This window comes from Podarcis liolepis (assembly GCF_965112155.1).
Source record: "Podarcis liolepis genome assembly, chromosome: 9".
NCBI classification, from domain to species: Eukaryota; Metazoa; Chordata; class Lepidosauria; order Squamata; family Lacertidae; genus Podarcis; species Podarcis liolepis.
Window position 1 is genome coordinate 57,420,733 of NC_139564.1, and position 14,789 is coordinate 57,435,521.

A 14,789-nucleotide genomic window follows, 5' to 3' on the forward strand; every position below is an offset into this window, starting at 1 on the left:
GAGTCCTGAGATGGAGTCATGGGATGGATTCCTCTAATGTGGAAACTTTTACAAGGCTCCAAAAGCCCTGATCCAGCCCATATCACTGTTCTTTAATACTCAGGCCCCCTTGCTATAGGCTGACACCCCTCTGTCACATCAACCTCTCTATGATATTAGAGCAGCTAAGACAACGGCCGCAAGAGGGGCATTACACTCCTGACTGCAAAGTCCTAAGACTTTACCCTGGCCTTTGACACTTAAGATGCATGTATTTAGGGAGCCATCTTATTCCTGTGGTTTTGATTTTGGATTTGAATGTTCTGTTTTGGAAGACTGTTCACCTTGGGGTGAACAGTTAATAATAAAGCAATTTATTAATATTAATATTATTAATATAATCCATCAGACTAGATTAGCCAATAGCTTCAAGCAAGACCAAACTTTAGGATAACCAGTCTCAAATAACCAACACGGTTAAGTCTAAATAACACACGAAGGAGTTAATACCATAGAGTGAACTGTCCTGTTAGGCTTAGCTAAGTCTACTTCCTCTCAGGGTCTAAACCACTGAGCCTCTTGGGCTTGCCCATCGGAAGGTTGGAGGTTTGAATCTGTGAAACGGGGTGAACTCCCGTTGCTTTGTCCCAGCTTCAAAAGCATACCAGGGTCATTCCATACCAAGTGATCCAACTTATCTACCTCGTGTCATCCAATTTTCTTAATATTTTGTACACTTGCTGAATAATCAAAACTAAGTTTAAATCTAAAATTTTAATTATTTATCTCATTCCGTTTGTGAGTTATGAGGGTCTGAAAAAAAAATTAAATGACAATTTTAGCTGTGCCGTACTACACAAAAACCTTATTAGCTCAGGCCAGAACTGAGATACATCAAAACTAAAAACACCAATCCCTTCAGGACTTCATGGGCTTTAATATGATATGTCACATGATGGACTTACTTTAAATTTTAAATTTAAGTAACAAAATCAAATTAAAAAAAATGATTTAGATTTTTCAAAAAATGTATTGCTTATTTAATATTTCTAAGAGCTACCTGCTAAATTTCATCTTGGGATCTCAATGGGATCATATAAAAAATATTTTGTACATACATGTCTGCTTTATTAGGATAAATGGGTCTTCTTGGAGTAAAATGTAACGGAATAAAAAGACTTAACTATAATATCAGTTACTTCAGACATTTCTTTAGAAAGTTATTCAATTAAAAGGTGTCTGAAAAGCTAGCCAGGCTTTTCTTTTAAAAATGTGTTCCAAAGCGGAGTGATAGCTTGCATGATAGAATTAACACTTTGAAAGAATTCTTGTTAGTACTTCATTTCATGAACATTACAACAAAATACGTATCAAACAAAATTATTACACTGCTGGAACTGTTAACCTGGTGCCAAGATAACATCCCTTCTATCCAGTTCTTAATTTCAACAAATGAGGAATACAGAAAAAAGAAGAAATGTTCCTAAAACGACGCTTTGAAAGAATGAAAGTTATCAAGGGAACACAAGGATTTCATTGCATTGTTCCATCTACATCCAGTCTAACAGAAATTGTGACCAAGGTGTACAAAATATTAAGAAAACTGGATGATATGAAAGTACAGTGGTACCGTGGTTTGCAACCGCTTTGGATTACAACCGTTTTGGATTGCAACCATGTCAAACCTGGAAGTACGTGTCCCATTCTTTGGATTACAACCCCTTTTTTTGGATTACAACCCATTTTGGGGGGAGGCCCCATTGGCAAAAGCGCGCCTTGAGTTACAACCTGTTTTGGTTTACAACCGGACCTCCAGAATGGATTATGGTTGTAAACTAAGGAACCACTGTAGATAAATAGGTACTGTGGCAGGAAGGTGAACGGTGTTTCTGTGCACTCGGGTTTCCGTCACGGTGCTCCGTTGCTCCAGAAGCGGTTTAGTCATGCTAGTCTCACGACCCGGAAAGCTGTCTGCAGACAAACACCGGCTCCCTCAGCCTGAAGCGAGATGAGCGCCGCAACTCCATAGTCGCCTTTGACTGGACTTAACCGTCCAGGGGTCCTTTACCTTTACCTTACTTCCCCTCACCTTGGGAGGAACTAGATCATCAAGCCTTTGTACTTCCCAGGCTACCTGAGAAGCTCAGCATGTGACAGTGTTTGAGCTAGTTGCTCCAGCTCAAAGTGCATGGCTCTCACCAGTCACTCAAGTTCCTAAACCAATCATTTAGGAACTTTCACCACCAAGCTCAGTTCTCTGCCCGTGAAACCTTTTCTGAAGCATATGAATCTGGCCTTTGAACAGTTTGTAAGTAAGCCATTTTTAACTTACCAAAGGTGTGGTCTTCTCCTACGCTGGGGAAGAGGGAAATTTTGGAAAGCCACATTTTAAGGGGGCATTTTGGAACTCACTTAGAAGGGCCTCTTTTAAAGGTCTAACAGCTTATATTTCCACGCTTTACTTTGCTGCATATTTTGACACAGTACTTGTCCCCAGTTTGGATTTTGGCATCCAGGAATTCTCATCAGGTCAAAAGTCAAGGAAGAGACTAGTAAAGTGAAAAGGGTGAGGAAGGGAGCTCAGGATATTCTAGGGAACATTGAAAGGTGCTCAGGTAATGCTTTGACATATGCCACCTCAGATAAACTATTCTGCAGTGTCACCTGACTTTTAAAGATGCGACTGTTGCATCATTTCTTTGTTCTCTTTCTTTTGCTTTGCACCTACCACCTGGGGCCTTTTAATCTGTTGACCTCATATTTATTAGTTATACTAAAGCTTGGGACCAATTCCTGTTTATGACCACATTTGCCATTATTTGTTTTTTGCTGTTCATTAATCTTTTCGCCCAGGCTTTTGGCAGGGGGATGAGTAAATTATCTGCAGGCTACTGCTGAAGAGCTGCTGTAATCCTATCCACATGATACATTTAAACCACTCTTGTGCCACTCTAACAGTCATGGAGAATCCTGGGAACTGTAGCTTTTAAGGATGCTCAGCTACCATTCCCAGCCCCCTTAACAAACTACAGTTCCCAGATACCTCTGAGATTGTTGAAGTGGCATAACAGTGCTTTATAAATATATGGTGTGTGCATGTGACCATTCTATTGGTATTTGCTGTATGCTAGAGGATAGCAATTATTTACATTTTATTGTATAAAATGTGTGCTAAGACGTAACCAGTTCTGCAATCAACGGTACTGATGAAGGGCAGGATATAAACTGAACAACTAAATTAAACAAATAAACACAATAAACACAACCACCAGACAATACAGATGTCTGTATCACAGCACTTGTTCCAAGGATGCTTTGTTCTAAGCATCAATAGGGGCAAACCTGTCAAGCGATCAATTTATCATCTGATAATGCCTCTGTCAACGGTTCAGTTTCCTACAATGCCTTCTGCAAGGACACAGGTGCAAGGAGAACAGAACACACAGGGGCCTCATGCTTCTTGTCCCCACACTTCATTATTTCATCTGAAATATATATTTTGTGACATATTTCAGTTGGAGTTCATGGGTGGGGTGGGGTGGAAATCTATTTGGGGTAAGTCAGAGGGTTGCAAAAACAAGGCAATCCCAATCAGCACTCTATCTCACTAGGAATGACACTTGTAATTCCAGTTTCCCTCACATGTGCGTCAATTTTGAGGCTACTTACCTGATGTACTGCCATAGCTTTATCTTTTACGTGCCTAACATTGCTATTCAGGAAAGGAAATAAGGCTATAGGTTTGCCCCAGGATTGGGCATCCTCTTTGCATATAGCCATTGGAATTAGATCGCTTGCGCATTAATGCAACATTATGCAGAAGCACAGTTTTAAACACACTGAAGCACTCTAAATTTGCTAGATAGTCTAGCAGCTGCTGGATTCCATTCCACTGGGAGGAATGGCAGCCCCTTCCCTTCTTTTTACAGATTTAAGTATCCACTTAGGAGCATATATCAAGTAGACAATTTTGGCAGGAATTCTATGCTGCTTTAAAAAAAATGCTGAAGCATAGATTTATCAGGCCAAATTCACTCATATTTCAATGTCTTGTTTCATAGCTTTGGGGAAACCTGAAAACCATGTTTTTAAAAGTGTGGTCTGAATTATGATTGCCTTCTCTTTCTTCTCTTTTTCCTTAGCAACAGATACTTGGGCTGGGGCCAGAGCCCAGCACCTCTGGGATATAGAGGCGCAGCAGAGGATTTAAGAGAAGGGATGCAAAAGGTTTGGAAGTGTAAGTGGAGAGGGAAGAAAGGGAGAAGCAGTGCATGAGTAGCAGCAGTGGGTGATTTGGGCAAGACCTGAAAAATAACCAGGTTAATAGCAGGCAGCAACACTAAGATATGGGGTATGGAGAGGAGACAAAAAGGTGGAACAAGGAGAAAACAACCCAAGAAGGGCAGGCTTTCGCTAAATCGCCCTCTGGGCTTGGAGTCAATCCTGCGGCTGCTTATACCTCACCTATGCAGAACAAAGGCCAAGGGCCAAATCAGTGAGATGGGCAACGTTTGAAACATAACTACGCAGGAGCATTATCATACACCAAGCTGTTGAGACCCTGTTCCCCCAAATGCAGCTGTTGTCATTTGAATCACACCAACATAACTCAAGGTTATGGGGGGAAATGGGAGCATGTTGGCATAGCCAAAATTGCCACCATCATGTTGGAGAGGCTTTTCACGCCAACAGCGTGCTGTGTGGATGTGCCATCACATGGGTTACAAACAAACCATAAAACTGAAAGTATCACTTGTCCCCACGATACCTATTTGTGTGGTTCCATCACCACAAACACTCACAAGTTCGACAAGTAAAAGCTTAGAGGGAAAGCTATTTCTATTGTCTGCAATTCACTATCTTCACATGATATAGACAGGAAAGCTAACAGTGTGACTTTAAAATGTATAAATAGACTAGCTGATTCTAAACAATCCCCATACCCCAATCAACTGCAGAAGCCCTTTATGCCATATCCCATTCTGTCCCAGAGGATCCCACAATCCTCAGGAGATAGAAGTCTGCATAGGAGGACTTTAGAAATATCAGATACCCCGTTTTGTGGAAGTGTTTCCATTAGCAGAAAGCCACAATTGGATGCAATCCTATGTATTACTGCAGCAGCACTTTGCCTATTGAAGATTATTGATTGTCAATTCCGTAACAGTTCAAAGCTCCACCCTAAAAATACTTATCAGGAAGCAAAGTCCCACAGAACTCAAAGGCATATTTTGAAAATAAATGTGATTAGGATTGAGCTGCCGCAATTTACATTTAAATGCAAAGCAGAAAGTACCAGGAAAAAAAGCTCCGAGTTTTAAAACAACAACTTTGTGTAGCAACTGGACAGAATCAGTAACACTGTCATTTGATCGTTATTAACAGGCTAGCTGAACTTTCTTCAGTTTCATCACAGCCATTTATATGACCAAAAGAATTAAACTTTTCTTAAGATGAGTTATTGCATCGCTAAAGGGTAGAAAGTCCCGCTATAAAGATAAAAACTTAAGCTCGGCAAAATTTGCAATCTCAGCTGCATTCCTTGAAGCCAACTGATCTACTGGCCTAAACTTCACTCTTTGCAAGGATTTACTCAAGCGCATAGCATTTTGCCTTCCCACACACCCAGAACATATAAAAGAAGCATCTGTACCTGTTTCATCTGGGGAACTCGGAGATGCACTATCCTGAGACAGCGTTGTCCAACTAGAGTCTTCGTCGCTCGGAGCCAGGTTCTGAATCCTATGTAGCGCACAGTCTGTTTTGGCACCAGTTTTAGGATGATCCTTTTTCGTTTCCGGGCTCGACGATACGGTGGCTACCTGTCCATCTTCCGGACTCGCTGGCTTGTTTTGTTTCCGAAGCAAGGCGTCCCCGTTAACAATCACTGTGGATGCCTGGCTATTGCACTGCGAGGACAGTTTCTCCTCCCCTGCCACTTGGCTGTTCCCCAAATTCTGCTCAACGTCCCTTGCCGATGTCTCGAGATCTGCATAGTAATTTAGGAAGCTCTTGGTTCTCCGGCGTTGCGTGGGTAGTATTTCGCTGCCTGAGGAATCCTCCTGGTTTGGCTCTTTCCCCTCCAACTTCTCAGAAGTTATGTTGATGCCTGCGGTCGTCGTAGGAGCGGTCAGGTTCTTGTTAGGATCCTGCTGCCCCTGCTCCGCTGCTTTCCTAAGCTGATTCTCCCCATTCTTCACCAGCTTTATGTTGGAAGAATTGTTGCCCAGCAGGGGCTGCGCAGCAGGATCAGAAAGGCCCATGGCTGTCTGGATGTTAGTCAGCGCATATTTTTTCCTGCATTTTGGAGGGGTGCTGCTCTTGACTTCTGTGTGCTTGATTTCGGCATTCAGCAGCTCGTTGTGAGAGGAGCGCAGGTGGAGCGTGTTGGGCGGAGTGGCAGGACCGTTCCGATTCACAATGTCCGTCGCGCTGTTGCTTGCCATAAACCCTGCCAAGGTTTCCACACCGGAGTCAACTAGGGAGGTAGCAGAAACAAACACTCATGAAGTATCCTTAAGCATAATAATCAACAGGTGTTAAGTGTGCTTGGAAACAGGATTGAAAAGCCTGCATGCATATCCACCCATGAAATAAGCAGCAACGTCTTGAATTTTATGGCAGGTCGCAGATAACAAGAGGAGGGGTTAAGGGTTTTAGTGAGCTCATTCAGTACAGCTCTCCTTCATGGTCCCTAGGTGCAACTAGGTATGCCAATCTCTCCAAAGCTTCATACAAATGAGCAGGGAAATTGAAAGGTTTATGAAAGGGGTGGGAAACTTGTGGTTCCAGATGTTGTTTGGATAACAGCTCTCTTCATCCCTGACCATTGGCCATGCTGGCTGGGATTGATGGGAGTTGGATTCCTGGCCTACCACATCTGGAGGTCCAGAAGTTTCCCTCCCCTGGTTCATGCTTTCTACGTAGGGGAAGAACATGGCAAAATATCACCGTAGGCTTTCTGATTTCTGCTTTTTCACCCTGTTTTGCAGTGTAACAATACTAAAATAAGAGTGCACTGGTGGAGACTGACAAGGCACTGCTCTGGGTAAGGTGTATTTAAGAACAATATCTGGCCTTTCAAATTGGGGAGAGCGGGTATTGATTTTGTCTGTCACTATGGTATGTATTTTTATGTTTTTATATTGTAAACCACCCTGTGATCCTCTGATGAAGGGCAGAATACAAAGAGGGTTCCTCAGAACTTTTCATTTACCATTATATTTAAGGGGAAAGCTTTGCTCAGTCATACTGAGGGCTTATCTAGAAGCCTCCTTCCAAAAGTGGACAACCAGAGAAACCTACAAGCAGGGTGTGAAAAGAAGTGTCTTTTCTCATTGTTTATCCCCAGACATTCAGAAGTATAACTTCCAGGACTGTGGAAGGCTGCATATAACATTCATGGTTCAAGAGCTGTTAATAGACCCATCCTCCACAGGTTTGCCTAATTTCCCTTTAAAGGCACATAAACCACCACCACTGAGTGGTAATGCTTTCGCCAGCAGATGGCACGCGGAAGGGGACTGCTTTTCCTCACTCCGGTCCCTATCACTTTTTAAAATTAACAGTTGTGCCCCCCCCTCCAATTCATCACAGATAAGGAAAAAGAGGTGGGAACTCTATAAAAATAGGAGTAGCATTTATAAAGTGGGGTGAGGGAGATACTAAGAAGGGAAGGAGAAGAAAGTGGGTTGTGGTGTTTCAGGAACATGAAATGGAAAAAGTGGTGTATGCTAAATTGACAACTTCTGAGCATCAGTCATCAGAAAAAAAATTACCAAATGTCTTCATATTCGTCCTCTTAACACTCTCCAGGTGCTATTTTGACTTTTCAGTTAAGGTACAAAAATCAAGACTGCCACTGACTTGGTCAATAGGATAGGAGCTTCAGAGGGATTTCAGTATCACTAAAGAACAAAACGGGGTATAATTGTTTTTCCACATGGCACTGCAGATACACCATTGTTTTCACAGGAATTTCCTACAGCAAACACACAGGGCTAAATCCTGTGTGAGACTTCAGTGGCTTTGGGAAACATGAATGGGAAACGTGAATCTCTTTCACATAATGGCCATGTGCCAGGAATTCAGCACCAATCCTAGCTCTCTCCAGTAGGTGTTTACGACATACAGTGGTACCTCGGGTTAAGTACTTAATTCGTTCCAGAGGTCCGTTCTTAACCTGAAACTGTTCTTAACCTGAAGCACCACTTTCAATACTTTAGCTAATGGGGCCTCCTGCTGCTGTCGCACCGCCGGAGCACGATTTCTGTTCTCATCCTGAAGCAAAGTTCTTAACCTGAAGCACTATTTCTGGGTTAGCGGAGTCTGTAACCTGAAGCGTATGTAACCTGAAGCGTATGTAACCCGAGGTACCACTGTATCCCCAAGTATTTTGAGACGCATACTCTTCTTTCATTCTTTGCTTGTCATGGCAAAACACTAATAAACCGAGGGTGCCATGCAAACATATGAAGCGGTTCTGGTTCTTGGGCTTCTGTTTGCTGAATAATAAAAGAGATACCTATGTAGGGAAGTTTTTAATGTCTGATGTCTAATATTCGGTTGGAAGCTGCCCAGAGTGGCTGGGGAAACCCAGCCAGATGGGCGAGGTATAAATAATAAATTATTATTGTATTATTATATTACCTATGTGATTATAGAAATGTTTAATTAAAACAGGGGCAGAGACGGGCAAACACATCCAGCTGAATAAATAGTCTGGTGCTGGTCAGTCTGCAGATCATAGCTAGTGCTCTCCTGTTTGTCAAAACAGATTTGCATGAAGCAGATGGCTCATTCATTTTAGGGTTATGCAATGTTGAAAACAAGCGGGGGGGGGGGGGGAGAAGCAAAAAAAATGCTAGACTGTCTGATCTGCTTGAAAAAGTTTCTGATTTCATGGACCTCTCCTTTGAAAAACCTTTGAGAATCACTTCAGCTGTCTACCCCTTTGTTTTCTCTTTCATTACAGCTTTGATACTGGGAACACTAATTCAGCATCAAGACACACTCCAGTTGTCAAAGCCAATAATGGGGATGCTGTCTATATTCTCCTCCTCCCTACTTTGATTTCTCTGTTCCTCACTCTTTATCAGTTCACACACACACACACACACACACACACACACACACACACACACACACCTTATTTAGCAAATAAATTGTGACAGAATATTATGTCCTGCTGCACCGAGGAAATCTATTCTTTAACACATCCTTTGGATTTATTATGTTAGAAGGCACTGATACGTGGATGTTGTAAAAACTAACTAAATTTCAGGCATTTAGGAACATAGGAATCTGCCTTTTACTGAGTCTCACCATTGATCTGTATAGCTAGTATTGTTCACACTGAGTGACGGGAGTATTTCCCAGGTGTACCAGAGATGCCAGGGCTTGAATTCAGGATCATCTGCATGCAAAGTATGTGGTCTACCACAGACCTATGTCCCTTCCCACGTTCCACTGTGTAGCCGCAATTGGACTCCACTTGATCTAATGTACCGATTCAGCCCTATAAAGCTTCTTACACCTTTTTCTACTTTGACTTCTTCCTTCTGGCATTACTGTTGACCTGAAAATGTACATAGTGCCTGAAATGGATTTGTGCCAGTGGAACTAGTACCTCAAATGATAATTTAAGAACTGCCCTGTCTGTACATCTTCACCACGTTGTTGGTTTTAGCCTTTCTGCATGCATCCTACCACACTGTCCGTATTTTCACCTGCAGAATATTGGAAAGCACGTTGGAAGCCTACAGTACATGGTGGGACCACCGAGGCAGGACTTTGGGGGAGAAGTTTAGGACCCCCAAACAAATGACAGCTGCCTACCATATTTTTAAAAATGTGAAGTGATACATATTGCCATCTAAAGACACGCACACGCTCTCAAAGACCATGAAGTCCAGAGTCTAATATTACCTAACTTCACCAGTGCTAGGGCTGCTAATTTTCTTACCGCCTTGCACAGCTTAATAAAAAGATGGAAGCTTATATTTCTGTGTAACAGTGCCTAGGGGTTCAAGATAATCTAGATTTATGGTCCAGAAAGACCCTGTATCAGTCAAGGGCTTTCACCTTAGCACTGTGCTGTAGTCCACTTTCCCATTTTCTAATCCATTATTAACAAAAGAAAGCAATGACAAAACCCCATGTGCCCCTGAAAGACAAAGGTAGAGAAGGAGAAGAAAAATGAAAAAGTTTGGTGAGTTAAGGGGAAATCACCTGAGGCTGAACTCCGTAAAATTGACCCTATCTGAGGAGTGAATCATCTGTGCTGTGTAGCCCAAATCATATTCTAAAACTGATGGTTAGAGATACTGCTTTTTTTCACAGCAGAGTTTCTCATCTTCCTTGCTCTCTTCTGATTCAGCTGCAAAGAGAGCTGAGTGGACCACATGGAAACACAAAGAATCAAACCAGGAAGATAGTTCTCTTACCAAAGCTTAAAACCTAGCAAGTCAAAGAGATGCCCGAGGTGTACATTGTGCCTGACTCCTGCACATTCTTATTGATCCAAATTATGCTCCCGGGGCTGTGATCTTGCGAACCTCCTGACAGCATCCTCAAAATAAATGCTACATAAATTTGTGCTTCAAGCAGAATAATTCTGAATGCCTTGACAGGAACTTTAGAGAGAGGTAGACAGGCCATTACTTACTCTCTCAGTACTGCTAATGAAAAACTTAAACAATTGAACAAATCAATGTTATTAAGTAAATAGGTACAGCTACTAGGGGTCAGCAAACTTTTTCAGCAGGGGGACAGTCCACTGTTCTTTCAGACCTTGTGCGGAGCCAGACTATATTTTTGGGGGGGAAATATGAACAAATTCCTATGGCCCACAAATAACCCAGAGATGCATTTTAAATAAAAGGACACATTCTAATCGTGTAAAAACACGCTGACCACCCACGGGCTGGATTTAGAAGGCAATTGGGCCGGATCCAGCCCCTGGGCCTTAGTTTGCCTACCCATGAACTAGACTATAATTGGCCATGCCTAGGAAGCATTTCCTTTGGATGAAGGCAGACTTATTGTACAATTGTAGTGTGGGAAAGGACCCTGAGGGCCATCTCATTCAACCCCCTGCAATGCAGGAATCTCAACTAAATCATACATAACCATCCAACCTCTGCTTGAAAACCTCCAAGGAAGGTCAGAGTCCACCACTTCTTGTGGCAGTCTGTTCCACTGTTGAACAGCTCTTACTTTCATAATGTTCGTCCTGATGTTTGGTCAGAATCTCTTTTCTGACTAAGTGCCAAGACCAGATGATGGAGCAAATGTCCCATCTTTTGAAAAAAAAAATCAAGAGGGTGGGGAATAAGCAGGAACTTGATCTAATGTACTGATTCAGCCCTATAAAGCTTGCAGAATTAGAAGAGACCACAAGGGTCATCTAGGTCAACCCCCTGCAATACAGGAATCTTTTGCCCAATGTGGGACTCAGGCCCATGAGCCTCAGATTAAAAGTGTTGTGCTCTACCAACTGAAATATCACTTCATCCTCCATTATGCTGAATATTTATATCTCACTGTGGAACATTCAAGACACTCCTATATATGACTACTCTACACGATTATCTCAGCATGGAAGATTGTAGGCTGGAGGAGGAAGGAGAGGGAGGAGAGGGAGAGGGAGAAGAAAAAGGGCACCCAGTGAGTTCATGGCAGAGGTGAGATTCGGACCAGGGTCCTAGCCACTAACACCACAACAATGCTTTATGCAGGACAACTTCACTGGAGTATTACAGAATCTCCAGGCTTTGAAAGATGCAGAAGGGGATACGGAAACAGTTCTTATGGTGCCTGCTGATCCTTTATTCTCACTACAGCCCACCAGTTGCTGCCCTATAAATGCCCATTCTGGCCTTGTACTCAAGTTATCTTGACATATATGGGCTTGGAAACACGCTTTTGTCGAGTGAAATGCATAGGTCCATCTACAGTTAACCGTTACATCAGCTGCACGGTTAACTGGGCCAGCCGAGCGCTGAAAAGGGGAAGTCTCTGCCTGATCCCGCAACCTGCTCCCAATTCTTTTAAACAATGGATAAGAAATTGGCAAGTAATGGCTTTGAAAAACTGGTTGCGTTGTTTTAAAGAAGAGAAAACACCAGAAGAAAGAGTGAGGGAAATGGAAAGAGAAAGAATGAATATATTTTTTAAATGGTAAATGCAAGACCGCAAGCCCAGAAGGAGAGAAAGAAATTCTATGCATACAGTATTAAAATATCTGAAAGGGCATCTGACCTGGAGGGACTTCTGACATGGATCACTGGGCTTCAGCAATGGATCAGGAAATAGATTATTATTTGAAATCTGAAAAGAGGGATCATTTTAAGAAATTAAAAACAAAGAAAGCCACAAAGCAAAGCCAGTGCAGCACAGCGCTGGACAAATTATTCAGTAAAAATAATTATTGCAAATACAGAAGCAGGGGGCAGAATCTATATCACTAGCAATGTTTAAAAGAAAAAAAAATTCTCCACGTACATTTCAGAAAGGTGGAGTTTCCCAGAGTTAACTCCCAATTGCATTCCATATTTTAAGCAAAATTTACTGTAACAACAGTGTCAAAATATTGCGTTGTGCTAGTGGAGAATAAGTCATGATTTTCGGCTGCTAGATGCCTTCTCTGTAGCAGAAGCGTTCTCAGTCTTGCTCTTTTATGTTGCAAAGCATCTCTCTCTAATGCTAATTCTTAAAATAAATCATATTTGCCAAGCAAATGAAAACGTAAAGCATTCTTGGTGGCCCTTTAAGCTCAGTTCTTCACAAAGAAATTGAAGGGAGAAAAATCTTAACACAAGCAAAGTGGATTTCCTGGCATGCAGAATTTGCTGAAGTTGGACTAAATTATAGAGAGCACAAAGCCTCCTCATAGCAGACATCTAAGAAGAAGAGAATTTATTAGGTCTTCTATTTGAAACTCTCTCAAGCTTCAAGTTCTCAGTACATCAGAATATTTTTCACCAATTCCCCTCCTGGAAAGCGACATATCCTGCAGCCAGCTATAAAATGATGAGAGGGCATTATCACACCGAACAGAAGAAAGGTTACAGCTTGTGAAGTATAACCAATATATATTACTGCTGGTTGATGCCAACAACACATGAGCTAAAATTCAAAAACTTAAGCTCTTTCCCTTCCACTGGAAAGCCTATGAAGCTGAGATTTTATTTCTTTTTTAAGCATTTAGGTTTTCTGCACAGATGGCAGATTTAAAAGACACCGAGAGGTTCTTACAATCGGGTGCCAGTAGCAGATATTCTTTTTTTTTTGGTCTTTTTTACATGGTAACCTGCGACTGTGACGTGAACAAAGTACAGTGGTGCCCCGCAAGACGAATGCCTCGCAAGACAAAAAATTCGCTAAACGAAAGGGTTTTGCGTTTTTTGAGCTGCTTCGCAAGACGAATTTCCCTATGGGCTTGCTTCGCAAGACGAAAAACGAAAACGTTTTGCAAGTTTGTTTCCTTTTTCTTAACACCGTTAATACAGTTGCGACTTGACTTCGAGGAGCAACTCATAGAACGCGGTGTGGTAGCCTTTTTTGAGGTTTTTGAAGACTTTGGTGATTTTTGAAGCTTTTCCAAAACTTCTTTTGCAGCCATTTGGTAAGTTAAACTTTTAAAACTTTTTTTTGCGGTTTTTGGATTTTGGGTTGGGGTGTTTGGAATTCAAGGACTTGGTGTTGGGGAGGGGTTTGCAAGAATCTGGAAGCTTGCGTGTTTTTTTCTGCACTTTTATTATTTTCTGTGACCATTGGGCCACTCTGCTGTTTTTTTAAAAAAATTCTGGATTTGAATTTCTGTGTGGTGGGTGGCTGGGGGAACAGTTGAGGAGGGGGTTCTTCAGCAAGAAGCAAAGAGTGGAAGAGGAACCTTCTTCGAGTTGTCCCCCAGAGTCTTAGAAAATGTACTGTACACTTTGTTGATTTTTAAATGTTTTTCTGTCATGTTTAGAAACTTAATTTATTGTTCCTTCAGTTTTTGAAATGCTCTTTACAGTATGTGTGACTTTAAAGAGCACTTAATAAACTCTTGTTGTACCAAATTTGGCTTTGTTTGGACTTTTTTTGACCATAGGAACGCATTAATTGAATTTCAATGCATTCCTATGGGATTTCGTGCTTCGCAAGACAAAAAATTCGCTAGATGAAAAAACTCGCGGAACGAATTAATTTCGTCTTGCGAGGCACCACTGTACCACTGCATACCTCCATTCCTCATAACGCCCTCTGGCTACTGCCATTCAGTTTTCTTACATCCCCATCCACAGGTTCCAGTGTTTGCTTCATCTTCCATGGCTGCTTCTACTTCCACTGTGGTGGCATTTGACCACGGGGTGGTAAGCAAAGTCCGAAGGGGACTGTCCTTGACCCAGTATTGCCCAGCAGCAGCAAACACAAAGCAGACTCTGAGTAGCCGGTTTCAATCATAGAGCAACTTTCCTTTACTGCTGCTGTACTACCAGAGAGAGCCAGTGTGGTGTAGTGGTTAAGAGCAGTGGACTCGTAATCTGGTGAACCGGGTTCGCGTCTCCGCTCCTCCACATGCAGCTGCTGGGTGACCTTGGGCTAGTCTGAAGTCTCTCAGCCTCACTCAACTCACAGAGTGTTTGTTGTGGGGGAGGAAGGGAAAGGAGAATGTCAGCTGCTTTGAGACTCCTTCGGGTAGTGATAAAGCGGGATATCAAATCCAAACTCTAGTCTTCTTCTAGACCTGAAGCAGCATTGGCATCACTGTAACAGTGTAAATGTAATGGAGAAGAAGCCTTGCTACAGCAAAAAAAAAAACT

The 14,789-nt window shown here is 42.2% G+C and overlaps 1 protein-coding gene and 1 long non-coding RNA gene across 16 annotated transcripts in view; one reads left to right on the plus strand and one right to left on the minus strand.

Annotated features, from left to right (window-relative positions):
* The window catches only part of APBB2 (amyloid beta precursor protein binding family B member 2), a 168,471-nt gene that overhangs the window by 81,791 nt on the left and 71,891 nt on the right, over window positions 1–14,789 (minus strand). For 10 of the 15 annotated variants that reach the window (XM_083459895.1, XM_083459912.1, XM_083459899.1 and 7 more), the window contains one exon: window positions 5,633–6,457. In XM_083459895.1, coding sequence (XP_083316021.1) covers window positions 5,633–6,425 — 793 coding nt within the window. In that variant the 5' untranslated portion in view covers window positions 6,426–6,457. Of the gene's footprint in view, window positions 1–5,632; window positions 6,458–12,240; window positions 12,310–14,789 lie in introns of all 15 variants that reach the window. The other 5 variants (XM_083459907.1, XM_083459906.1, XM_083459897.1 and 2 more) reach the window with 1 other exon arrangement.
* LOC310686450 overlaps window positions 1–14,789 on the plus strand; it is a 30,095-nt gene that overhangs the window by 12,165 nt on the left and 3,141 nt on the right. The window contains exon 2 of the long non-coding RNA XR_014515928.1: window positions 6,972–7,027. This is a non-coding gene — a long non-coding RNA (uncharacterized lncRNA). The remainder of the gene's footprint in view (window positions 1–6,971; window positions 7,028–14,789) is intronic.